Genomic DNA, 25,401 nt, shown 5'->3' with positions numbered 1-25,401 from the left:
TTAAATTTTATTTTGGGACAAGCTAGGAAAAAATAAAATAGACACGGGATATAGGCAGGATATAAGATGTGTTTTTTAGGGATTAGTCAAAGCGAGAATAAAAGTGGATTTTGAGTTCTTCTCGGCTGTAAAAGATCTCCCATTGAGGAGAAGTGGTCGGTTTGTTTTGTGGAGGAGAGGACATAATTTTTTGTTGATGAAATGCATTTTTATTTATATATTTTTTCAATGTTTATTTAACCTCTCTTGGGTACGTGAGACGGTAGCGTCCCACCTCTACAGCAGCCAGTGAAACTGCTGGGCGCCAAATTCAAATACAGAAATACTCATTATAAAAATTCAGAAAACAAAACATATTTTACATAGGTTTAAAGATTAACTGCTTGTGAATCCAACCAGAGTGTCAGATTTTAAAAATGCTTTACGGCGAAAGCATACATTACGATTATGAGAACATAGCCCACTAGACAAATCATTACAAACAGTAGCCAGCCAGGTAGAACAGTTACACAATTTAGAAATAGAGATAAAATTAATCCCTTACCTTTGATGATCTACATATGGTTGCATTCAGCAGACATTCATTTACTCAATAAATGTTCATTTTGTTCGATAAAGTCTCTTTATACCCAAAAACCTCAGTTTTGTTCGCGCGTTTTCTTCAGTAATCCACAGGCTCAAACAAAGTAAAAACGGAAAGACAAAAAAATCCAAATTGTATCCGTAAAATTCATAGAAACATGTCAAACGATGTTTATATTCAAACCTCAGGTTGTTTTTAGCATAAATAATCAATAATATTTCAACCGGACAATAACGTCGTCAATATAAAATGTAAACAAGAAACGCACTCTCTCGGTCTCGCGCATGAAAAAGCTCTATGACACGGCAGGGTCCACTCATTCAGACTGCTCTTACTTCTCCTTCATTTTTCAGAATACAAGCCTGAAACATTTTCTGAAGACTGTTGACATCTAGTGGAAGGCATAGAAACTGCATTTTGAGTCCTACGTCAATGGATACTGTATTGGCATTGAATAGAAAACTACAAAAACCACCAAAAAACTACTTCCTGAATGGACTTTTCTGAGGTTTTTGCCTGCCAAATTAGTTCTGTTATACTCACAGACACTATTTTAACAGTTTTGGAAACTTTAGAGTGTGTTATATCCAAATCTACCAGTTATATGCATATCATATATTCTGGGCCCGAGATGCAGGCAGTTTAATTTGGGCATGCATTTCATCCAAAATTCCGAATGCTGCCCCCTACCCTAGAGAAGTTAAGAATGACACGTGTTGTTTAATTTCTGAAAAGACACAGTGTGCCATTATTTGTGTTAATACTTGAGCATAAAATAAAATCCTCTCTCTCTCTCTACATCTACTGTAACACTGACTGACAGTTAGGGAGAGGGACATGACAGCACAGCTATGAAACATGATTATATAATATGTATATATTATTCATCGCTTACATTTGTCTGTAAGAATTTGTTAGATTACTTGTTAGATATTACTGCACTGTCGGAACTAGAAGCACAAGCATTTCGCTACACTCGCATTAACATCTGCTAACCATGTGTATGTGACCAATAAAATGTGATTTGATTTACTAGTTATGTCAGGATGGATCGCTAGTGCTGCTGATATCTCCAGAACAGAACATGTACATACTGTTAGATAGATCAGCAGCAGTATTGGGGTAAACAAAGGGGACAGGTTTACATACACATAAGAACAGGAACAGAGGTATCAGGGGGGTAAACACAGGGGACAGGTTTACATACACATAAGAACAGGAACAGAGGTATCAGGGGGGTAAACACATGGGACAGGTTTACATACACATAAGAACAGGAACAGAGGTATGAGGGGGGTAAACACAGGGGACAGGTTTACATACACATAAGAACAGGAACAGAGGTATGAGAGGGGTAAACACAGGGGACAGGTTTACATACACATAAGAACAGGAACAGAGGTATGAGGGGGGTAAACACAGGGGACAGGTTTACATACACATAAGAACAGGAACAGAGGTATGAGGGGGGTAAACAAAGGGGACAGGTTTACATACGCATAAGAACAGGAACAGAGGTATCAGGGGGGTAAACACAGGGGACAGGTTTACATACACATAAGAACAGGAACAGAGGTATGAGGGGGGTAAACAAAGGGGACAGGTTTACATACACATAAGAACAGGAACAGAGGTATCAGGGGGGTAAACACAGGGGACAGGTTTACATACACATAAGAAAAGGGACAGTGGTATGAGGGGGGGTACATGGACTCTCTCATGACACCCACCTGAGTCTAGCAACAGACGAACCACATCCATCTTCCCATAGAGAGCTGCCTCGTGGAGAGCACTGCCATTCTCCGTCTGAGAGAGAGAGAGAGAGAGGTAAAGAGAGGGGGGAGGGTACGAGAGAAAGAGAGAGAGGTAAAGAGAGGGGGGAGGGTACGAGAGAAAGAGAGAGAGAGGTAAAGAGGTAAAGAGAGGGGGGAGGGTACGAGAGAAAGAGAGAGAGAGGTAAAGAGAGGGGGGAGGGTACGAGAGAAAGAGAGAGAGAGGTAAAGAAAGGGGGGAGGGTACGAGAGAAAGAGAGAGAGAGGTAAAGAGAAGGGGGAGGGTACGAGAGAAAGAGGGAGAGAGGTAAAGAGAGGGGGGAGGGTACGAGAGAAAAAGAGAGGTAAAGAGGTAAAGAGAGGGGGGGAGGGTACGAGAGAAAGAGAGAGAGAGGTAAAGAGGGGGGGGAGGGTACGAGAGAAAGAGAGAGAGAGGTAAAGAGAGGGGGGAGGGTACAAGAGAAAGAGAGAGAGGTAAAGAGAGGGGGAGGGTACGAGAGAAAGAGAGAGAGAGGTAAAGAGAGGGGGGAGGGTACGAGAGAAAGAGAGAGAGAGGTAAAGAGAGGGGGTGAGGGTACGAGAGAAAGAGAGAGGTAAAGAGGTAAAGAGAGGGGGGAGGGTACGAGAGAAAGAGAGAGAGAGGTAAAGAGAGGGGGGAGGGTACGAGAGAAAGAGAGAGAGAGGTAAAGAGAGGGGGGAGGGTACGAGAGAACGAGAGAGAGAGGTAAAGAGAGGGGGGAGGGTACGAGAGAAAGAGAGAGAGAGGTAAAGAGAGGGGGGAGGGTACGAAAGAAAGAGAGAGAGAGGTAAAGAGAGGGGGGAGGGTACGAGAGAAAGCGAGAGAGAGGTAAAGAGAGGGGGGGAGGGTACGAGAGAAAGAGAGAGGTAAAGAGGTAAAGAGAGGGGGGAGGGTACGAGAGAAAGAGAGAGAGAGGTAAAGAGAGGGGGGGAGGGTACGAGAGAAAGAGAGAGAGAGGTAAAGAGAGGGGGGAGGGTACGAGAGAAAGAGAGAGAGAGGTAAAGAGAGGGGGGAGGGTACGAGAGAAAGAGAGAGAGAGGTAAAGAGAGGGGGGCGGGTACGAGAGAAAGAGAGAGAGAGGTAAAGAGAGGGGGGAGGGTACGAGAGAAAGAGAGAGAGAGGTAAAGAGAGGGGGGAGGGTACGAGAGAAAGAGAGAGAGAGGTAAAGAAAGGGGGGGTACGAGAGAAAGAGAGAGGTAAAGAGGTAAAGAGAGGGGGGGAGGGTACGAGAGAAAGAGAGAGAGAGGTAAAGAGAGGGGGGAGGGTACGAGAGAAAGAGAGAGAGAGGTAAAGAAAGGGGGGAGGGTACGAGAGAAAGAGAGAGGTAAAGAGGTAAAGAGAGGGGGGGGGGTACGAGAGAAAGAGAGAGAGAGGTAAAGAGAGGGGGGAGGGTACGAGAGAAAGAGAGAGAGAGGTAAAGAAAGGGGGGAGGGTACGAGAGAAAGAGAGAGAGAGGTAAAGAGAGGAGGGAGGGTACGAGAGAAAGAGAGAGAGAGGTAAAGAGGTAAAGAGAGGGGGGGAGGGTATGAGAGAAAGAGAGAGAGAGGTAAAGAGAGGGGGGGAGGGTACGAGAGAAAGAGAGAGAGAGGTAAAGACAGGGGGGAGGGTACGAGAGAAAGAGAAGGAGATCGAATAATAGAAAGCAAGAGAGGGGAGGGTGATGTGGGAGAAAAAGAAAAGAATGATTTTAAGACATCGCCCAAGAAAACTCTTTGTATACAGAGCCGCGTGGTGGGAACGTCCCATTCCAAATACACAGCAGTTTCCTCCCTCTCCATATGGCCTGGATGCTAGTGGCATTAGGCCCTGTAGAATACATTGGTCTATTGGTGGCATGATGAAATGCAGAGAAACTGTGGGAGGGGACATCAACTTGTGGGCGCCATCTTGGATTTCCATAGTTGTCAAAGATTTAGTGTACAGTAACTGTGATTACTTAGACAAGCATGAAAAAGCACACACCCTGTGTGTTTCAGTACCTCTGACCTCAGCTGGATCTCTCACACTAACACCCTGCCAGGCTCCTGCCTTGTGACTAATTGCAAAAAGCATGCTGTGTGTGTGTGTGTGTGTGTGTGTGTGTGTGTGTGTGTGTGTGTGTGTGTGTGTGTGTGTGTGTGTGTGTGTGTGTGTGTGTGTGTGTGTGTGTGTGTGTGTGTGTGTGTGTGTGTGTGTGTGTGTGCGTGCGTGCGTGCGTGCGTGCGTGCGTGCGTGCGTGCGTGCGTGCGTGCGTGCGTGCGTGCGTGCGTGCGTGCGTGCGTGCGTGCGTGCGTGCGTGCGTGCGTGCGTCTTACCTCTATCACCAAGGTATTATCAACACAGCCAGGAAATACCCCAAAAATCCAACACATCGACCAATCAAAACCCAGGACTGCTCCTCCTGTGTTCCAACACACCCAATCCTGGTGCGTCTGACTGACCCTTACAGTTCAAAGGTCAAAGCATGCCAATGAAAGGGCATCTGATCATCCAATACCACAGAATCCAGAAGACAGGGTATAAACAAGGACAAAAAGATCAAAATTGAGAAAAGACAAAAAGCTTCACAACCCACGGTTACATGGAACTAGAGGTGACTGGGCAATGAGTTTGGAGGGAGCACACACGCATACATCGAGGGACAGGAAACCAAACCGGCAGACCCTCCCCCACTTCCCCCCTCAAACCCCTTCCTGTGTCGTTTCCCATGGCGATTAGTTGGTGATGTCACTGGAAAATGAGGAAATCGATTCACAAAGAAGATTAACTTCCTATCTGTTTGACTGAAGAGGGTTTTGTTTTGGGCCTTTATTTTACCACATTTTCTCCCATTGCTAGCTACGACCTTGTTTCATCGCTGCAACTCCGAAACATGACCCACCTAGACGCGCTAACTCTTAACACAGTGCTCGCTTAACCCAGAAGTCAGCAGCAACACCTCCGTGTCGGAGGAAACACTGTTCGACTGACGACCGAAGTCACCTTGAAGTAGTGTTGAGCGATTAGTGCTTTTTGAAGTCCCATTAAATGTATTATGAAATAATGACCTTACAATGACTATAGAGCTGTTTCATGGAAATTCCAAAACCAAAAAGTGAACATTCAATTGCCAGAACATTGAAAATATTCCATTGTCTCCATCCAGAGATCTGTAGACAATGACGAGACGCATGTCTCCGCCCTAACAACCAGTGTTGTTGTCACAAAGGCGGGAAGGCAGGCGACAAGTTTAGGTCCAAAATAAACCGATGGAAACGTATTGGGCATATTTTGGACAGATTTTGGCGAGAGTGGGACCTCTCGCTTCGCTTGTTCCTCTCTGATCTGGAAAAAACTGCCGCAATGGATTATGGTCAATGTGGTTAATTACCATGTTTCTGCGCTGATCTAGGTTGAATATTTGCTTAAAGAAAACCACAACTCCCTTCAGCCCAGCGTCCCACATAGTTCTTGACTTGATTTCTCTCATGAATAATTTGATTTCTCTCTAGAGAAACGGCATGTTGAACTCACAAAAAAAACTGAACTAAATGGAACTCAAGTAATTGAACCGACATTGGTAAATGAGTTTAACTTCTCTAGGATAGGGGTTAGCATTTTCACGTTTGGATGAAAAGCATACGCAAATTCAACTGCCAGCTACTCATCCCCAGAAGATAAGATATGCATATTGTTAGTAGATTTGGATAGAAAACACTCTGAAGTTTCTAAAACTGTTTGAATCATGTCTGTGAGTATAACATAACTTATTTAGCAAACCATTCAGATGTTTGTTTTTTTGAGGTCACTCTCTTTTCAATGGATTTTCATTGGGAATACAGATTTCTAATTTTTATTTATTTATTTTTATTTTACCGTTATTTTACCAGGTAAGTTGACTGAGAACACATTCTCATTTGCAGCAACGACCTGGGGAATAGTTACAGGGGAGAGGAGGGGGATGAATGAGCCAATTGTAAACTGGGGATTATTAGGTGACCATGATGGTTTGAGGGCAAGATTGGGAATTTAGCCAGGACACCGGGGTTAACACCCCTACTCTTACGATAAGTGCCATGGGATCTTTAATGACCTCAGAGAGTCAGGACACCCGTTTAACGTCCCATCCGAAAGACGGCACCCTACACAGGGCAGTGACCCCAATCACTGCCCTGGGGCATTGGGATATTTTTTAGACCAGAGGAAAGAGTGCCTCCTACTGGCCCTCCAACACCACTTCCAGCAGCATCTGGTCTCCCATCCAGGGACTGACCAGGACCAACCCTGCTTAGCTTCAGAAGCAAGCCAGCAGTGGTATGCAGGGTGGTATGCTGCTGGCTGTTTTCAATCAAGATCTCAGCAATCACTGCCTGCATCCGTAATGGGTCTGCGACAAAACGACCACCCCTCACCACTGTTTAACGCTCCCTAAAACACTTCTGCGAGCAGGCCTTTCTAATCGACCAGGCCGGGGTATCCTGGAATGACGACCTCATCCCGTCAGTAGATGATGCCTGGCTATTCTTAAAAAGTGCCTTCCTCACCATCTTAAATAAGCATACCCCATTCAAAAAATGTAGAACTAGGAATATATATAGTCCTTGGTTCACTCCAGACCTGACTGCCCTTAACCAGCACAAAAACATCCTGTGGCGTTCTGCATTAGCATCGAACAGCCGCCGTGATATGCAACTTTTCAGGGAAGTTACGAACAAATATACACAGGCAGTTAGGAAAGCTAAGGCTAGCTTTTTCAAACAGAAATTTGCATCCTGTAGTACTAACTCAAAAAGTTCTGGGACACTGTAAAGTCCATGGAGAATAAAAGCACCTCCTCCCATCTGCCCACTGCTCTGAGGCTAGGAAACACTGTCACCACCGATAAATCCACTATAATTGAGAATTTTAATAAGCATTTCTCTACGGCTGGCCATGCTTTCCACCTGGCTACCCCTACCCCGGTCAACTGCTCGCACCCTCCACAGCAACCCGCCAAAGCCCCCATCATTTATCCTTCACCCAAATAGCTGATGTTCTGAAAGAGCTGCAAAATCTGGATCCCTACAAATCAGCCGGGCTAGACAATCTGGACCCTCTCATTCAAAATTATCTGCCGAAATTGTTGCAACCCCTATTACTAGCCTGTTCAACCTCTCTTTCGTATCGTCTGAGATTCCCAAAGATTGGAAAGCTGCCACAGTCATCCCCCTCTTCAAAAGGGGGAGACACTCTAGATCCAAACTGCTACAGACTTATATCTATCCTACCCTGCCGTTCTAAGGTCTTCGAAAGCCAAGTTAACAAATAAAAAAAAAATAGTAAAATTGACCATCCTACCGATCCTCGACTTCGGTGATGTCATCTATAAAATAGCCTCCAGCACTCTACTCAACAAACTGGATGCAGTCTATCATAGTGCTATCCATTTTGTCACCAAAGCCCCATACACTACCCAACATTGCGAACTGTACGCTCTCGTTGGTTGGCCCTCGCTTCATACTCGTCGCCAAACCCACTGGCTACAGGTTATCTACAAGTCTCTGCTAGGTAAAGCCTCACCTTATCTCAGCTCACTGGTCACCATAGCAGCACCCACTCGTAGCACGCGCTCCAGCAGGTATATCTTACTGGTCACCCCCAAAGCCAATTCCTCCTTTGGTCGTCTTTCCTTCCAGTTCTCTGCTGCCAATGACTGGAACGAACTGCAAAAATCTCTGAAGCTGGAAACTCATATCTCCCTCACTAGCTTTAAGCACCAGCTGTCAGAGCAGCCCACAGATCACTGCACTTGTACATAGCCCATCTGTAAACAGCCCATCTTTCTACTTACCTCATCCCCATTCTGTATTTATTTATTTATCTTGCTCCGTTGCACCCAGTATCTCTACTTGCACATTCATCTTCTGCACATCTACCATTCCAGTGTTTAATTGCTATATTGTAATTACTCGCCACCACGGCCTATTTATTGCCTTAACTCCCTTATCTTACCTCATTTGCACTCACTGTATATATACTTTTTGTTTTCTTTGTTCTACTGTATCTTTTGTTTATTCCATGTGTAACTCTGTGTTGTTGTATGTGTCGAATTGCTATGCTTTATCTTGGCCAGGTAGCAATTGCAAATGAGAACTTGTTCTCAACTAGCCTACCTGGTTAAATAAAGGTGAAATAAAAATCCATGTTAAAAAAAAAGACCGCTTCGCCACTTGGGGCCTTTCAATACAGTTTGACACTCAAGTATAAAGGTGTGTGTGTGTGTGTGTGTGTGTCGGGGGAGTCTGAATGTGTGTGTGTGTGTTTATATCCAGCGGGCTCAACTTTTGCCCTTGGTTCTCTACCTGCCTACAGAGCAACAGGTCTCTCCATATAGAATCCCCTCATCATTAGAGAGAGAGAGAGAGCGAGAGAGAGAGAGAGAGAGAGATATCCTCATTCATTATTAATTCAAACGATGGGCTTTAATGTAATTATTTTACTAGGCACTGACACACACTGCTATTTACCCCACCATCTGTGGGACTGTATGTTCATTCCACTCCTTAATGTCAAAGCACAGATCTGACAGTGTGGCTTTGGAGAGGAGGAGAGAGAGGGGGGAGGGGAGAGAGCTAGAGGGGAGGGGAGCGAGTGAGAGATAGAGGGGAGGGGTGAAGAGAGAGAGGGGAGGGGTGAAGAGAGAGAGGGGAGGGTGAAGAGAGAGAGGGGAGGGTGAAGAGAGGGGAGGGTGAAGAGAGGGTGAAGAGAGGGAAGGGGGAAGAGAGGGGAGGGGAAAAGAGAGAGAGGGGCGGTGTGAAGAGGGAGAGGGGCGGGGTGAAGAGAGAGAGGGCAGGGGTGAAGAGAGAGAGGGCAGGGGTGAAGAGAGAGAGTGCAGAGGTGAAGAAAGAGAGGGCAGGGGTGAAGAGAGAGAGGCCAGGGGTGAAGAGAGAGAGGCCAGGGGTGAAGAGAGAGAGGGCAGGGGTGAAGAGAGAGAGGGCAGGGGTGAAGAGAGAGAGGGCAGGGGTGAAGAGAGAGAGGGGAGGGTGAAGGGAGAGAGGGGAGGGTGAAGGGAGAGAGGGGAGAAGAGAGGGGAGGGTAGGGTGAAGAGAGTGAGGGTAGGGTGAAGGGAGAGAGGGAAGGGGAGGGGAGAAGAGAAGAGAGGAGAGGGTGAAGAGAGAGAGGAGAGGGTGACGGGAGAGATGGGAGAGAGAGGGGAAAAGAGAGGGGCGAGAGGGGAGGGTGAAGAGAGAGAGGGCAGGGGTGAAGAGAGAGAGGGGCGGGGGTGAAGCGAGAGAAGGGTGGGGTGAAGCGAGAGAGGGTGGGGTGAAGAGAGAGAGGGGCGGGGTGAAGAGAGAGAGGGGCGGGGTGAAGAGAGAGAGGGGTGGGGTGAAGAGAGAGAGGGGTGGGGTGAAGAGAGAGAGGGGCGGGGTGAAGAGAGAGAGGTGACGGGAGAAGAGAGAGAGGTGACGGGAGAAGAGAGAGAGGTGACGGGAGAAGAGAGAGAGGTGACGGGAGAAGAGAGAGAGGTGACGGGAGAAGAGAGAGAGGTGACGGGAGAAGAGAGAGAGGTGACGGGAGAAGAGGGGAGGGTGAAGAGAGAGAGGGGAGGGGTGAAGAGAGAGGGGAGGGGTGAAGAGAGGGGAGGGGTGAAGAGAGAGGGGAGGGGTGAAGAGAGAGGGGAGGGGTGAAGAGAGGGGAGGGGTGAAGAGAGGGGAGGGGTGAAGAGAGGGGAGGGGTGAAGAGAGGGGAGGGGTGAAGAGGGGAGGGTGAAGAGAGGGGAGGGGTGAAGAGGGGAGGGGTGAAGAGAGGGGAGGGTGAAGAGAGAGAGAGGGGCGGGGTGAAGAGAGAGAGAGGGGCGGGGTGAAGAGAGAGAGGGTGTATGAACTCAGGAACACCCCGTACTACTCTCATCCTTGTCTCTCTCCCTGTTCCCCATCAATTATTCACTCATTTGAATAACCACATCATTCTACACCCCCTGCCCACACACACACACACACACACACACACACACACACACACACACACACACACGTTCTGTATCTGATGCAATCACACACACACAGTACCATACTGTATGTATGAAGACAACACACACACATCTCAAACTCATCCTTGACCTACTCCGACCGCCCCTCACAAACACACACACTGTACGTTGCTGTGTTCTGCTAATATTACCGCAAAACCATATTCAGAAAGAGGTTGAGTAGAAGAAAGATTCTCCTTAGATACAGAACCAACTCATTAAAAACACAGGAGACAGGCTTGAAACATTCATTACAAGGAGAGAGGAGAGAGTGTATCTTGAGCTAAAGAGACAGTCAGATTTACTGGAGCAACTTCTGCAGGAGGGAAGAGAACTGTTACAAAGCTGAAGCATGGTTTCACCATGACTACCAGGTGATGCTAAATGCATCATAGAGTGATTATTTATGTATTTTGAAAGTTACATATCTTGAAAACTTGATTGCTGACAAAATGAAACAAATACCAAGTGATTGTTTTTGGGAGGAGATTTCCTTTAAGGCTGAGTTGACATTTAGTTCACCTCTCTTCACCTCCCTCTACAGGAGAACATGTTGTATTGAAGTGGAAACGCAGAGTGACCCCCCCCCCCAACAACACACCTGCAGTATAAAAGCTAACCTACGACACCCTCCTCATCCCCCACCCAACCCATACCCACCCACCCCTGACTCAGTGACCCTGACCCCTAGACCACTGACCTGGGAGTTGACGTCCATGCCGGCCTCCAGCAGGGTGTGCACGGCTGAGTGGTGCCCGTTGCGGGCGGCCAGGTGCAGGGGTGTGTGGAGCCTTGTCCCGTGGCTGCTCATCAGGTTGGGGTGGGCGGTCACCAACATACAGACCACCTGGGAAGGGAGAAGAGGGGAGGAGAGGCGAGGAGAGGGGAGAGGAGAGGCGAGGAGAGGGGAGGAGAGAGGAGGAGAGGGGAGGAGAGGGGAGGAGAGAGGAGGAGATGGGAGGAGAGGGGAGGAGAGATGGGTTCAAGCCCAGAGGACATGAGTTCTAAGATCTAAATGTGTAGGTATTTGATACAGGCCCTTGTCCGTTACTACAGTATTACATACAACATTGTTTTCAGACCGTCAGGACCACAAGCCACGTCAGGACCAAACGTATGTGGACACCTCCTCGTCGAACATCTAATTTCAAAATCATAGGCATTAATATGGAGTTGGTCCCCCCTTAACAGCCTCCACTCTTCTGGGAAGGCTTTCTACTAGATGTTGGAACATTGCTGCGGGGACTTGCTTCCATTCAGCCACTAGAGAATTAGTGTGGTGGGGCACTGATGTTGGGCGATTAGGCCTGACTCGCAGTCTGCGTTCCAATTCATCCCAAAGCTGTCCGATGGGGTTGAGATCAGGGCTCAACCAGTCAAGACCAGTCAAGTTCTTCCACACCAATTGACAAACCATTTCTGTATGGACCTTGTTTTGTGCACGGGGTTATTGTCATGCTGAAACAGGAAAGGACCTTCCCCAAACTGTTGCCACAAAGTTGGAAGCACAGAATCGTATAGAATGTCATTGTATGCTGTAGTGTTAGGATTTCCTTTCACTGGAACTAAGGTGCCTAGCCCGAACCATGAAAAACAGCCCCAGACCATTATTCCTCCACCAAACTTTACAGTTGGCACTATGCATTGGGCCAGGTAGTGTTCTCCTGGAAGCCGCCAAACCTAGATTCGTTCGTCGGACTGCCAGATGGTGAAGCGTGATAAATTACTCCAGAGAACGCGTATCCAGTGCTCAATAGTCCAATGGCGGTGAGTTCTACACCACTCCAGCAGACGCTTGACATTTAGCATGGTGATCTTAGGCTTGTGTGCGGCTGCTCGGCCATGGAAACCCATTTCATGAAACTCCCGACAAACAGCTCTTGTGCTGACATTGCTTCCAGAGGCAGTTTGGAACTCGGTGGTGTTTCAACCGAGGACAGACGATTTTTACACGCTACGCGCTTAAGCACTTGATGGTCCCATTCTGTGAAATTGTGTGGCCTACCACTTTGCGTCTGAGCCGTTGTTGCTCCTAGATGTTTCCACTTCACAATAACAGTACTTATAGTTGACTGGGGCAGCTCTAGCAGGGCAGAAATTTGATTTGCTGACTTGCTGGAAAGGTCACATCCTATGACGGCACCACGTTGAGTCACTGAACTCTTCAGTACGGCCATTCTACTGCCAATGTTTGTATATGGAGATTGCATGGCTGTGTGCCCAATTATTTACACCTGTCAGCAACGGGTGTGGCTTAAACAGCCGAATCCACTAATTTGAAGGGGTGTCCACATACTTTTGTATATATAATGTATTTTGTTGTAGTTCTCAACTAGCACAACTAATGAAAATAGTCAAAGGCTCTCCCTCTCTCAAATGCCTATAAAAGCCTTTTAAAATGACACAAATTGCTTTTACAGTAACCCGGCCTAGACCACAGAGAGTAAGCAGAATCAGAGGCAGATTGGTTTGGGGAAACTCTGTAGAAGGAAGAAACCTTGCTCAGGTCCATCCTCACCTGAAGTCGTCCGTAGAGCGCGGCCAGGTCCAGGGGCGTCTCGTCGCGGCTGTTCCTCATGGTGGGGTCTGTCAGCTCCTGCAGTAGGATGGACACCACCTCAGAGTGGCCGTACTGGGCCGCACAGTGCAGCGCTGTCTCCCTCTCATGGTTCTGTATGCAGGGGGGTAACAACTGTCTGAGTAAAAAAACAATGTATCGCTTCACAATATGGATCCATCTATTATGTTGAACTCATGGACTGTCAGTCTTTGCATCCACAGCTCCATCTACAGTGTGGGACAAACTCTAGTGTCACACACAAAGTTGACCAGAGGACTCTCCTGAATCTCCAGGGCAGAGTTCTTCTCTTCAACCCAATTCATCTGTCCCAGAACTGCCCACAGTAGCCTTCTATCCCCCCCTGCTGTCCGTCTATGGTCAGTGTAGCTTTCTATCCCCCCTGCTGTCCGTCTATGGTCAGTGTAGCCTTCTATCCCCCCTGCTGTCCGTGTAGCCTTCTATCCCCCTGCTAACAGTCTATGGTCAGTGTAGCCTTCTATCCCCCTGCTAACAGTCTATGGTCAGTGTAGCCTTCTATCCCCCCTGTTAACAGTCTATGGTCAGTGTAGCCTTCTATCCCCCCCGTTAACAGTCTATGGTCAGTGTAGCCTTCTATCCCCCCTGCTAACAGTCTCTGTCAGTGTAGCCTTCTATCCCCCCTGCTAACAGTCTATGGTCAGTGTAGCCTTCTAACCCCCCTGCTAACAGTCTATGGTTAGTGTAGCCTTCTATCCCCCCGTTAACAGTCTATGGTCAGTGTAGCCTTCCATCCCCCATGTTAACAGTCTCTGTCAGTGTAGCCTTCTATCCCCCCTGTTAACAGTCTATGGTCAGTGTAGCCTTCTATCCCCCTGTTAACAGTCTATGGTCAGTGTAGCCTTCTATCCCCCCTGCTAACAGTCTCTGTCAGTGTAGCCTTCTATCCCCCCTGCTAACAGTCTATGGTTAGTGTAGCCTTCTATCCCCCCGTTAACAGTCTATGGTCAGTGTAGCCTTCTATCCCCCATGTTAACAGTCTCTGTCAGTGTAGCCTTCTATCCCCCCTGTTAACAGTCTATGGTCAGTGTAGCCTTCTATCCCTCATGCTAACAGTCTATGGTCAGTGTAGCCTTCTATCCCCCCTGCTAACAGTATCTGTCAGTGTAGCCTTCTATCCCCCCTGTTAACAGTCTATGGTCAGTGTAGCCTTCTATCCCCCTGTTAACAGTCTATGGTCAGTGTAGCCTTCTATCCCCCCTGCTAACAGTCTCTGTCAGTGTAGCCTTCTATCCCCCTGCTAACAGTCTATGGTCAGTGTAGCCTTCTATCCCCCCTGCTAACAGTCTATGGTCAGTGTAGCCTTCTATCCCCCTGCTAACAGTCTATGGTCAGTGTAGCCTTCTATCCCTCATGCTAACAGTCTATGGTCAGTGTAGCATTCTATCCCCCCTGTTAACGGTCTATGGTCAGTGTAGCCTTCTATCCCTCATGTTAACAGTCTATGGTTAGTGTAGCCTTCTATCCCCCCCTGCTAACAGTCTATGGTCAGTGTAGCCTTCTATCCCCCTGCTAACAGTCTATGGTCAGTGTAGCCTTCTATCCCCATTGCTAACAGTCTATGGTCAGTGTAGCCTTCTATCCCCCCTGTTAACAGTCTATGGTCAGTGTAGCCTTCTATCCCTCATGCTAACAGTCTATGGTCCGTGTAGCCTTCTATCCCCCCTGCTAACAGTCTATGGTTAGTGTAGCCTTCTATCCCCCCTGCTAACAGTCTATGGTCAGTGTAGCCTTCTATCCCCCCTGCTAACAGCTCTGCCAGTGTAGCCTTCTATCCCCCCTGCTAACAGTCTATGGTCAGTGTAGCCTTCTATCCCCCCCTGCTAACAGTCTATGGTCAGTGTAGCCTTCTATCCCCCTGCTAACAGTCTATGGTCAGTGTAGCCTTCTATCCCCCCCTGCTAACAGTCTATGGTCAGTGTAGCCTTCTATCCCCCCTGTTAACAGTCTATGGTCAGTGTAGCCTTCTATCCCCCCTGCTAACAGTCTATGGTCAGTGTAGCCTTCTATCCCCCTGCTAACAGTCTATGGTCAGTGTAGCCTTCTATCCCCCCTGCTAACAGTCTATGGTCAGTGTAGCCTTCTATCCCCCCTGTTAACAGTCTATGGTCAGTGTAGCCTTCTATCCCCCTGCTAACAGTCTATGGTCAGTGTAGCCTTCTATCCCCCTGCTAACAGTCTATGGTCAGTGAAGCCTTCTATCCCCCTGTTAACAGTCTATGGTCAGTGTAGCCTTCTATCCCCCCTGCTAACAGTCTATGGTCAGTGTAGCCTTCTATCCCCCCTGTTAACAGTCTATGGTCAGTGTAGCCTTCTATCCCCCTGCTAACAGTCTATGGTCAGTGTACCCTTCTATCCCCCTGCTAACAGTCTATGGTCAGTGTAGCCTTCTATCCCCCTGTTAACAGTCTATGGTCAGTGTAGCCTTCTATCCCCCCTGCTAACAGTCTATGGTCAGTGTAGCCTTCTATCCCCCCTGTTAACAGTCTATGGTCAGTGTAGCCTTCTATCCCTCATGTTAACAGTATATGGTCAGTGTAGCCTTCTATCCCCCCTGTTAACAGTCTATGGTCCGTGTAGCCTTCTATCCCCCTGTTAACAGTATATGGTCAGTGTAGCCTTCTATCCCCCCCTGCTAACAGTCTCTGTCAGTGTAGCCTTCTATCCCCCTGCTAACAGTCTATGGTCAGTGTAGCCTTCTATCCCCCTGCTAACAGTCTATGGTCAGTGTAGCCTTCTATCCCCCCTGCTGCCAGTCTATGATCAGTGTAGCCTTCTATCCCCCTGCTAACAGTCTATGGTCAGTGTAGCCTTCTATCCCCCCTGCTAACAGTCTCTGTCAGTGTAGCCTTCTATCCCCCCTGCTAACAGTCTCTGTCAGTGTAGCCTTCTATCCCCCTGCTAACAGTCTATGGTCAGTGTAGCCTTCTATCCCCCCTGTTAACAGTCTATGGTCCGTGTAGCCTTCTATCCCCCTGTTAACAGTATATGGTCAGTGTAGCCTTCTATCCCCCCCTGCTAACAGTCTCTGTCAGTGTAGCCTTCTATCCCCCTGCTAACAGTCTATGGTCAGTGTAGCCTTCTATCCCCCTGCTAACAGTCTATGGTCAGTGTAGCCTTCTATCCCCCCTGCTGCCAGTCTATGATCAGTGTAGCCTTCTATCCCCCTGCTAACAGTCTATGGTCAGTGTAGCCTTCTATCCCCCCTGCTAACAGTCTCTGTCAGTGTAGCCTTCTATCCCCCCTGCTAACAGTCTCTGTCAGTGTAGCCTTCTATCCCCCTGCTAACAGTCTATGGTCAGTGTAGCATTCTATCCCCCCTGTTAACAGTCTATGGTCAGTGTAGCCTTCTATCCCCCCCTGCTAACAGTCTATGGTCAGTGTAGCCTTCTATCCCCCCTGCTAACAGTCTATGGTCAGTGTAGCCTTCTATCCCCCCCGTTAACAGTCTATGGTCAGTGTAGCCTTCTATCCCCCCCTGCTAACAGTCTATGGTCAGTGTAGCCTTCTATCCCCCTGCTAACAGTCTATGGTCAGTGTAGCCTTCTATCCCTCATGCTAACAGTCTATGGTCCGTGTAGCCTTCTATCCCCCTGCTAACAGTCTATGGTAAGTGTAGCCTTCTATCCCCACTGCTAACAGTCAATGGTCAGTGTAGCCTTCTATCCCCCCCTGTTAACAGTCTATGGTCGGTGTAGCCTTCTATCCCTCATGCTAACAGTCTATGGTCCGTGTAGCCTTCTATCCCCCCTGCTAACAGTCTATGGTTAGTGTAGCCTTCTATCCCCCCCGTTAACAGTCTATGGTCAGTGTAGCCTTCTATCCCCCCTGCTAACAGTCTCTTTCAGTGTAGCCTTCTATCCCCCCTGCTAACAGTCTATGGTCAGTGTAGCCTTCTATCCCCCCTGCTAACAGTCTATGGTTATTGTAGCCTTCTATCCCCCCCGTTAACAAGTCTATGGTCAGTGTAGCCTTCTATCCCCCCTGTTAACAGTCTCTGTCAGTGTAGCCTTCTATCCCCCCTGTTAACAGTCTATGGTCAGTGTAGCCTTCTATCCCCACTGCTAACAGTCTCTGTCAGTGTAGCCTTCTATCCCCCCTGTTAACAGTCTATGGTCAGTGTTGCCTTCTACCCCCCCCGCTAACAGTCTATGGTCAGTGTAGCCTTCTATCCCCCCTGTTAACTGTCTATGGTCAGTGTAGACTTCTATCCCCCCTGTTAACAGTCTATGGTCAGTGTAGCCTTCTATCCCCCCTGATAACAGTCTATGGTCAGTGTAGCCTTCTATCCCCCCTGTTAACTGTCTATGGTCAGTGTAGACTTCTATCCCCCCTGTTAACAGTCTATGGTCAGTGTAGCCTTCTATCCCCCCTGTTAACAGTCTATGGTCAGTGTAGCCTTCTATCCCCCCCTGCTGACAGTCTATGGTCAGTGTAGCCTTCTATCCCCCCCTGTTGACAGTCTATGGTCAGTGTAGCCTTCTATCCCTCATGCTAACAGTCTATGGCCAGTGTAGCCTTCTATCCTCCTGCTAACAGTCTATGGTCAGTGTAGCCTTCTATCCCCCCTGTTAACAGTCTATGGTCAGTGTAGCCTTCTATCCCCCCCTGCTAACAGTCTATGGTCAGTGTAGCCTTCTATCCCCCCCTGCTAACAGTCTCTGTCAGTGTAGCCTTCTATCCCCCTGCTAACAGTCTATGGTCAGTGTAGTCTTCTATCCCCCCCTGCTAACAGTCTATGGTCAGTGTAGCCTTCTATCCCCCCTGCTAACAGTCTCTGTCAGTGTAGCATTCTATCCCCCCCTGCTAACAGTCTCTTTCAGTGTAGCCTTCTATCCCCCTGCTAACAGTCTATGGTCAGTGTAGCCTTCTATCACCCCCTGCCAACAGTCTATGGTCAGTGTAGCCTTCTATCCCCCCCTGCTGCCCGTCTATGATCAGTGTAGCCTTCTAAGCCCCCTGCTGCCCGTCAATGGTCAGTGTAGCCTTCTATCCCCCCTGCTGCCCGTCTATGATCAGTGTAGCCTTCTATCCCCCCTGCTGCCCGTCTATGGTCAGTGTAGCATTCTATCCCCCCTGTTAACAGTCTATGGTCAGTGTAGCCTTCTATCCCCCCTGTTAACAGTCTATGGTCAGTGTAGCCTTCTATCCCCCCTGATAACAGTCTATGGTCAGTGTAGCCTTCTATCCCCCCTGTTAACTGTCTATGGTCAGTGCAGACTTCTATCCCCCCTGTTAACAGTCTATGGTCAGTGTAGCCTTCTATCCCCCCTGTTAACAGTCTATGGTCAGTGTAGCCTTCTATCCCCCCCTGCTAACAGTCTATGGTCAGTGTAGCCTTCTATTCCCCCTGTTAACAGTCTATGGTCAGTGTAGCCTTCTATCCCTCATGCTAACAGTCTATGGCCAGTGTAGCCTTCTATCCTCCTGCTAACAGTCTATGGTCAGTGTAGCCTTCTATCCCCCCTGTTAACAGTCTATGGTCAGTGTAGCCTTCTATCCCCCCCTGCTAACAGTCTATGGTCAGTGTAGCCTTCTATCCCCCCCTGCTAACAGTCTCTGTCAGTGTAGCCTTCTATCCCCCTGCTAACAGTCTATGGTCAGTGTAGTCTTCTATCCCCCCCTGCTAACAGTCTATGGTCAGTGTAGCCTTCTATCCCCCCTGCTAACAGTCTCTGTCAGTGTAGCCTTCTATCCCCCCCTGCTAACAGTCTCTTTCAGTGTAGCCTTCTATCCCCCTGCTAACAGTCTATGGTCAGTGTAGCCTTCTATCCCCTGTTAACAGTCTCTGTCAGCGTAGCCTTCTATCCCCCCTGTTAACAGTCTATGGTCAGTGTAGCCTTCTATCCACCCCTGCTGCCCGTCTATGATCAGTGTAGCCTTCTATGCCCCCTGCTGCCCGTCTATGGTCAGTGTAGCCTTCTATCCCCCCTGCTGCCCGTCTATGATCAGTGTAGCCTTCTATCCCCCCTGCTGCCCGTCTATGGTCAGTGTAGCCTTCTATCCCCCCTGCTAACAGTCTATGGTCAGTGTAGCCTTCTATCCCCCTGTTAACAGTCTATGGTCAGTGTAGCCTTTTATCCCCCCTGCTAACAGTCTATGGTCAGTGTAGCCTTCTATCCCCCCTGTTAACAGTCTATGGTCAGTGTAGCCTTCTATCCCCCTGTTAACAGTCTATGGTCCGTGTAGCCTTCTATCCCCCTGTTAACAGTATATGGTCAGTGTAGCCTTCTATCCCCCCCTGCTAACAGTCTCTGTCAGTGTAGCCTTCTATCCCCCTGCTAACAGTCTATGGTCAGTGTAGCCTTCTATCCCCCTGCTAACAGTCTATGGTCAGTGTAGCCTTCTATCCCCCCTGCTGCCAGTCTATGATCAGTGTAGCCTTCTATCCCCCTGCTAACAGTCTATGGTCAGTGTAGCCTTCTATCCCCCCTGCTAACAGTCTCTGTCAGTGTAGCCTTCTATCCCCCCTGCTAACAGTCTCTGTCAGTGTAGCCTTCTATCCCCCTGCTAACAGTCTATGGTCAGTGTAGCATTCTATCCCCCCTGTTAACAGTCTATGGTCAGTGTAGCCTTCTATCCCCCCCTGCTAACAGTCTATGGTCAGTGTAGCCTTCTATCCCCCCTGCTAACAGTCTATGGTCAGTGTAGCCTTCTATCCCCCCCGTTAACAGTCTATGGTCAGTGTAGCCTTCTATCCCCCCCTGCTAACAGTCTATGGTCAGTGTAGCCTTCTATCCCCCTGCTAACAGTCTATGGTCAGTGTAGCCTTCTATCCCTCATGCTAACAGTCTATGGTCCGTGTAGCCTTCTATCCCCCTGCTAACAGTCTATGGTAAGTGTAGCCTTCTATCCCCACTGCTAACAGTCAATGGTCAGTGTAGCCTTCTATCCCCCCCTGTTAACAGTCTATGGTCGGTGTAGCCTTCTATCCCTCATGCTAACAGTCTATGGTCCGTGTAGCCTTCTATCCCCCCTGCTAACAGTCTATGGTTAGTGTAGCCTTCTATCCCCCCCGTTAACAGTCTATGGTCAGTGTAGCCTTCTATCCCCCCTGCTAACAGTCTCTTTCAGTGTAGCCTTCTATCCCCCCTGCTAACAGTCTATGGTCAGTGTAGCCTTCTATCCCCCCTGCTAACAGTCTATGGTTATTGTAGCCTTCTATCCCCCCCGTTAACAAGTCTATGGTCAGTGTAGCCTTCTATCCCCCCTGTTAACAGTCTCTGTCAGTGTAGCCTTCTATCCCCCCTGTTAACAGTCTATGGTCAGTGTAGCCTTCTATCCCCACTGCTAACAGTCTCTGTCAGTGTAGCCTTCTATCCCCCCTGTTAACAGTCTATGGTCAGTGTTGCCTTCTACCCCCCCCGCTAACAGTCTATGGTCAGTGTAGCCTTCTATCCCCCCTGTTAACTGTCTATGGTCAGTGTAGACTTCTATCCCCCCTGTTAACAGTCTATGGTCAGTGTAGCCTTCTATCCCCCCTGATAACAGTCTATGGTCAGTGTAGCCTTCTATCCCCCCTGTTAACTGTCTATGGTCAGTGTAGACTTCTATCCCCCCTGTTAACAGTCTATGGTCAGTGTAGCCTTCTATCCCCCCTGTTAACAGTCTATGGTCAGTGTAGCCTTCTATCCCCCCCTGCTGACAGTCTATGGTCAGTGTAGCCTTCTATCCCCCCCTGTTGACAGTCTATGGTCAGTGTAGCCTTCTATCCCTCATGCTAACAGTCTATGGCCAGTGTAGCCTTCTATCCTCCTGCTAACAGTCTATGGTCAGTGTAGCCTTCTATCCCCCCTGTTAACAGTCTATGGTCAGTGTAGCCTTCTATCCCCCCCTGCTAACAGTCTATGGTCAGTGTAGCCTTCTATCCCCCCCTGCTAACAGTCTCTGTCAGTGTAGCCTTCTATCCCCCTGCTAACAGTCTATGGTCAGTGTAGTCTTCTATCCCCCCCTGCTAACAGTCTATGGTCAGTGTAGCCTTCTATCCCCCCTGCTAACAGTCTCTGTCAGTGTAGCATTCTATCCCCCCCTGCTAACAGTCTCTTTCAGTGTAGCCTTCTATCCCCCTGCTAACAGTCTATGGTCAGTGTAGCCTTCTATCACCCCCTGCCAACAGTCTATGGTCAGTGTAGCCTTCTATCCCCCCCTGCTGCCCGTCTATGATCAGTGTAGCCTTCTATGCCCCCTGCTGCCCGTCAATGGTCAGTGTAGCCTTCTATCCCCCCTGCTGCCCGTCTATGATCAGTGTAGCCTTCTATCCCCCCTGCTGCCCGTCTATGGTCAGTGTAGCATTCTATCCCCCCTGTTAACAGTCTATGGTCAGTGTAGCCTTCTATCCCCCCTGTTAACAGTCTATGGTCAGTGTAGCCTTCTATCCCCCCTGATAACAGTCTATGGTCAGTGTAGCCTTCTATCCCCCCTGTTAACTGTCTATGGTCAGTGCAGACTTCTATCCCCCCTGTTAACAGTCTATGGTCAGTGTAGCCTTCTATCCCCCCTGTTAACAGTCTATGGTCAGTGTAGCCTTCTATCCCCCCCTGCTAACAGTCTATGGTCAGTGTAGCCTTCTATTCCCCCTGTTAACAGTCTATGGTCAGTGTAGCCTTCTATCCCTCATGCTAACAGTCTATGGCCAGTGTAGCCTTCTATCCTCCTGCTAACAGTCTATGGTCAGTGTAGCCTTCTATCCCCCCTGTTAACAGTCTATGGTCAGTGTAGCCTTCTATCCCCCCCTGCTAACAGTCTATGGTCAGTGTAGCCTTCTATCCCCCCCTGCTAACAGTCTCTGTCAGTGTAGCCTTCTATCCCCCTGCTAACAGTCTATGGTCAGTGTAGTCTTCTATCCCCCCCTGCTAACAGTCTATGGTCAGTGTAGCCTTCTATCCCCCCTGCTAACAGTCTCTGTCAGTGTAGCCTTCTATCCCCCCCTGCTAACAGTCTCTTTCAGTGTAGCCTTCTATCCCCCTGCTAACAGTCTATGGTCAGTGTAGCCTTCTATCCCCTGTTAACAGTCTCTGTCAGCGTAGCCTTCTATCCCCCCTGTTAACAGTCTATGGTCAGTGTAGCCTTCTATCCCCCCCTGCTGCCCGTCTATGATCAGTGTAGCCTTCTATGCCCCCTGCTGCCCGTCTATGGTCAGTGTAGCCTTCTATCCCCCCTGCTGCCCGTCTATGATCAGTGTAGCCTTCTATCCCCCCTGCTGCCAGTCTATGATCAGTGTAGCCTTCTATCCCCCCTGCTAACAGTCTATGGTCAGTGTAGCCTTCTATCCCCCTGTTAACAGTCTATGGTCAGTGTAGCCTTCTATCCCCCCTGTTAACAGTCTATGGTCAGTGTAGCCTTCTATCCCCCTGCTAACAGTCTATGGTCAGTGTAGCCTTCTATCCCCCTGCTAACAGTCTATGGTCAGTGTAGCCTTCTATCCCCCTGCTAACAGTCTATGGTCAGTGTAGCATTCTATCCCCCCTGTTAACAGTCTATGGTCAGTGTAGCCTTCTATCCCCCCTGTTAACAGTCTATGGTCAGTGTAGCCTTCTATCCCCCTGCTAACAGTCTATGGTCAGTGTAGCCTTCTATCCCCCCCTGCTAACAGTCTATGGTCAGTGTAGCCTTCTATCCCCCCTGTTAACAGTCTATGGTCAGTGTAGCCTTCTATCCCCCCTGCTAACAGTCTATGGTCAGTGTAGCCTTCTATCCCCCTGCTAACAGTCTATGGTCAGTGTAGCCTTCTATCCCCCCTGCTAACAGCTCTGCCAGTGTAGCCTTCTATCCCCCCTGCTAACAGTCTATGGTCAGTGTAGCCTTCTATCCCCCCTGCTAACAGTCTATGGTCAGTGTAGCCTTCTATCCCCCCTGCTAACAGTCTATGGTCAGTGTAGCCTTCTATCCCCCCTGCTAACAGTCTATGGTCAGTGTAGCCTTCTATCCCCCCTGTTAACAGTCTATTGTCAGTGTAGCCTTCTATCCCCCTGCTAACAGTCTATGGTCAGTGTAGCCTTCTATCCCCCTGCTAACAGTCTATGGTCAGTGAAGCCTTCTATCCCCCTGTTAACAGTCTATGGTCAGTGTAGCCTTCTATCCCCCCTGCTAACAGTCTATGGTCAGTGTAGCCTTCTATCCCCCCTGTTAACAGTCTATGGTCAGTGTAGCCTTCTATCCCCCTGCTAACAGTCTATGGTCAGTGTACCCTTCTATCCCCCTGCTAACAGTCTATGGTCAGTGTAGCCTTCTATCCCCCTGTTAACAGTCTATGGTCAGTGTAGCCTTCTATCCCCCCTGCTAACAGTCTATGGTCAGTGTAGCCTTCTATCCCCCCTGTTAACAGTCTATGGTCAGTGTAGCCTTCTATCCCTCATGTTAACAGTATATGGTCAGTGTAGCCTTCTATCCCCCCTGTTAACAGTCTATGGTCCGTGTAGCCTTCTATCCCCCTGTTAACAGTATATGGTCAGTGTAGCCTTCTATCCCCCCTGCTAACAGTCTCTGTCAGTGTAGCCTTCTATCCCCCTGCTAACAGTCTATGGTCAGTGTAGCCTTCTATCCCCCTGCTAACAGTCTATGGTCAGTGTAGCCTTCTATCCCCCCTGCTGCCAGTCTATGATCAGTGTAGCCTTCTATCCCCCTGCTAACAGTCTATGGTCAGTGTAGCCTTCTATCCCCCCTGCTAACAGTCTCTGTCAGTGTAGCCTTCTATCCCCCCTGCTAACAGTCTCTGTCAGTGTAGCCTTCTATCCCCCTGCTAACAGTCTATGGTCAGTGTAGCCTTCTATCCCCCCTGCTAACAGTCTATGGTCAGTGTAGCCTTCTATCCCCCCTGCTAACAGTCTATGGTCAGTGTAGCCTTCTATCCCCCCTGCTAACAGTCTATGGTCAGTGTAGCCTTCTATCCCCCCTGCTAACAGTCTATGGTCAGTGTAGCCTTCTATCCCCCTGCTAACAGTCTATGGTCAGTGTAGCCTTCTATCCCCCTGCTAACAGTCTATGGTCAGTGTAGCATTCTATCCCCCCTGTTAACAGTCTATGGTCAGTGTAGCCTTCTATCCCCCCCTGCTAACAGTCTATGGTCAGTGTAGCCTTCTATCCCCCCTGCTAACAGTCTATGGTTAGTGTAGCCTTCTATCCCCCCCGTTAACAGTCTATGGTCAGTGTAGCCTTCTATCCCCCCCTGCTAACAGTCTATGGTCAGTGTAGCCTTCTATCCCCCTGCTAACAGTCTATGGTCAGTGTAGCCTTCTATCCCTCATGCTAACAGTCTATGGTCCGTGTAGCCTTCTATCCCCCTGCTAACAGTCTATGGTAAGTGTAGCCTTCTATCCCCACTGCTAACAGTCAATGGTCAGTGTAGCCTTCTATCCCCCCCTGTTAACAGTCTATGGTCGGTGTAGCCTTCTATCCCTCATGCTAACAGTCTATGGTCCGTGTAGCCTTCTATCCCCCCTGCTAACAGTCTATGGTTAGTGTAGCCTTCTATCCCCCCTGCTAACAGTCTCTTTCAGTGTAGCCTTCTATCCCCCCTGCTAACAGTCTATGGTCAGTGTAGCCTTCTATCCCCCCTGCTAACAGTCTATGGTTATTGTAGCCTTCTATCCCCCCCGTTAACAAGTCTATGGTCAGTGTAGCCTTCTATCCCCCCTGTTAACAGTCTATGGTCAGTGTAGCCTTCTATCCCCCCCTGCTGACAGTCTATGGTCAGTGTAGCCTTCTATCCCCCCCTGTTGACAGTCTATGGTCAGTGTAGCCTTCTATCCCTCATGCTAACAGTCTATGGCCAGTGTAGCCTTCTATCCTCCTGCTAACAGTCTATGGTCAGTGTAGCCTTCTATCCCCCCTGTTAACAGTCTATGGTCAGTGTAGCCTTCTATCCCCCCCTGCTAACAGTCTATGGTCAGTGTAGCCTTCTATCCCCCCCTGCTAACAGTCTCTGTCAGTGTAGCCTTCTATCCCCCTGCTAACAGTCTATGGTCAGTGTAGTCTTCTATCCCCCCCTGCTAACAGTCTATGGTCAGTGTAGCCTTCTATCCCCCCTGCTAACAGTCTCTGTCAGTGTAGCATTCTATCCCCCCCTGCTAACAGTCTCTTTCAGTGTAGCCTTCTATCCCCCTGCTAACAGTCTATGGTCAGTGTAGCCTTCTAACACCCCCTGCCAACAGTCTATGGTCAGTGTAGCCTTCTATCCCCCCCTGCTGCCCGTCTATGATCAGTGTAGCCTTCTATGCCCCCTGCTGCCCGTCAATGGTCAGTGTAGCCTTCTATCCCCCCTGCTGCCCGTCTATGATCAGTGTAGCCTTCTATCCCCCCTGCTGCCCGTCTATGGTCAGTGTAGCATTCTATCCCCCCTGTTAACAGTCTATGGTCAGTGTAGCCTTCTATCCCCCCTGTTAACAGTCTATGGTCAGTGTAGCCTTCTATCCCCCCTGATAACAGTCTATGGTCAGTGTAGCCTTCTATCCCCCCTGTTAACTGTCT

The 25,401-nt window shown here is 48.9% G+C and overlaps 1 protein-coding gene across 3 annotated transcripts in view; it reads right to left on the bottom strand.

Moving 5' to 3' along the window:
• LOC129838664 (ankyrin repeat and sterile alpha motif domain-containing protein 1B-like) overlaps window positions 1-13,008 on the bottom strand; it is a 245,952-nt gene extending 232,944 nt beyond the window's left edge. For all 3 annotated transcript variants that reach the window (XM_055905781.1, XM_055905783.1, XM_055905784.1), the window contains exons 1-3: window positions 12,859-13,008; window positions 11,041-11,187; window positions 2,314-2,389 (exon numbers count right to left, since the gene is read on the bottom strand). In XM_055905781.1, coding sequence (XP_055761756.1) covers window positions 2,314-2,389; window positions 11,041-11,187; window positions 12,859-12,918 — 283 coding nt within the window. In that variant the 5' untranslated portion in view covers window positions 12,919-13,008. The remainder of the gene's footprint in view (window positions 1-2,313; window positions 2,390-11,040; window positions 11,188-12,858) is intronic.
• Window positions 13,009-25,401: the final 12,393 nt, after the last annotated feature.

Source organism: Salvelinus fontinalis, chromosome 39 (genome assembly GCF_029448725.1).
Source record: "Salvelinus fontinalis isolate EN_2023a chromosome 39, ASM2944872v1, whole genome shotgun sequence".
Lineage (NCBI taxonomy): Eukaryota > Metazoa > Chordata > Actinopteri > Salmoniformes > Salmonidae > Salvelinus > Salvelinus fontinalis.
Note: the sequence above shows the minus strand (reverse complement) of the source record. Positions and strands in the feature narration are given on the sequence as shown.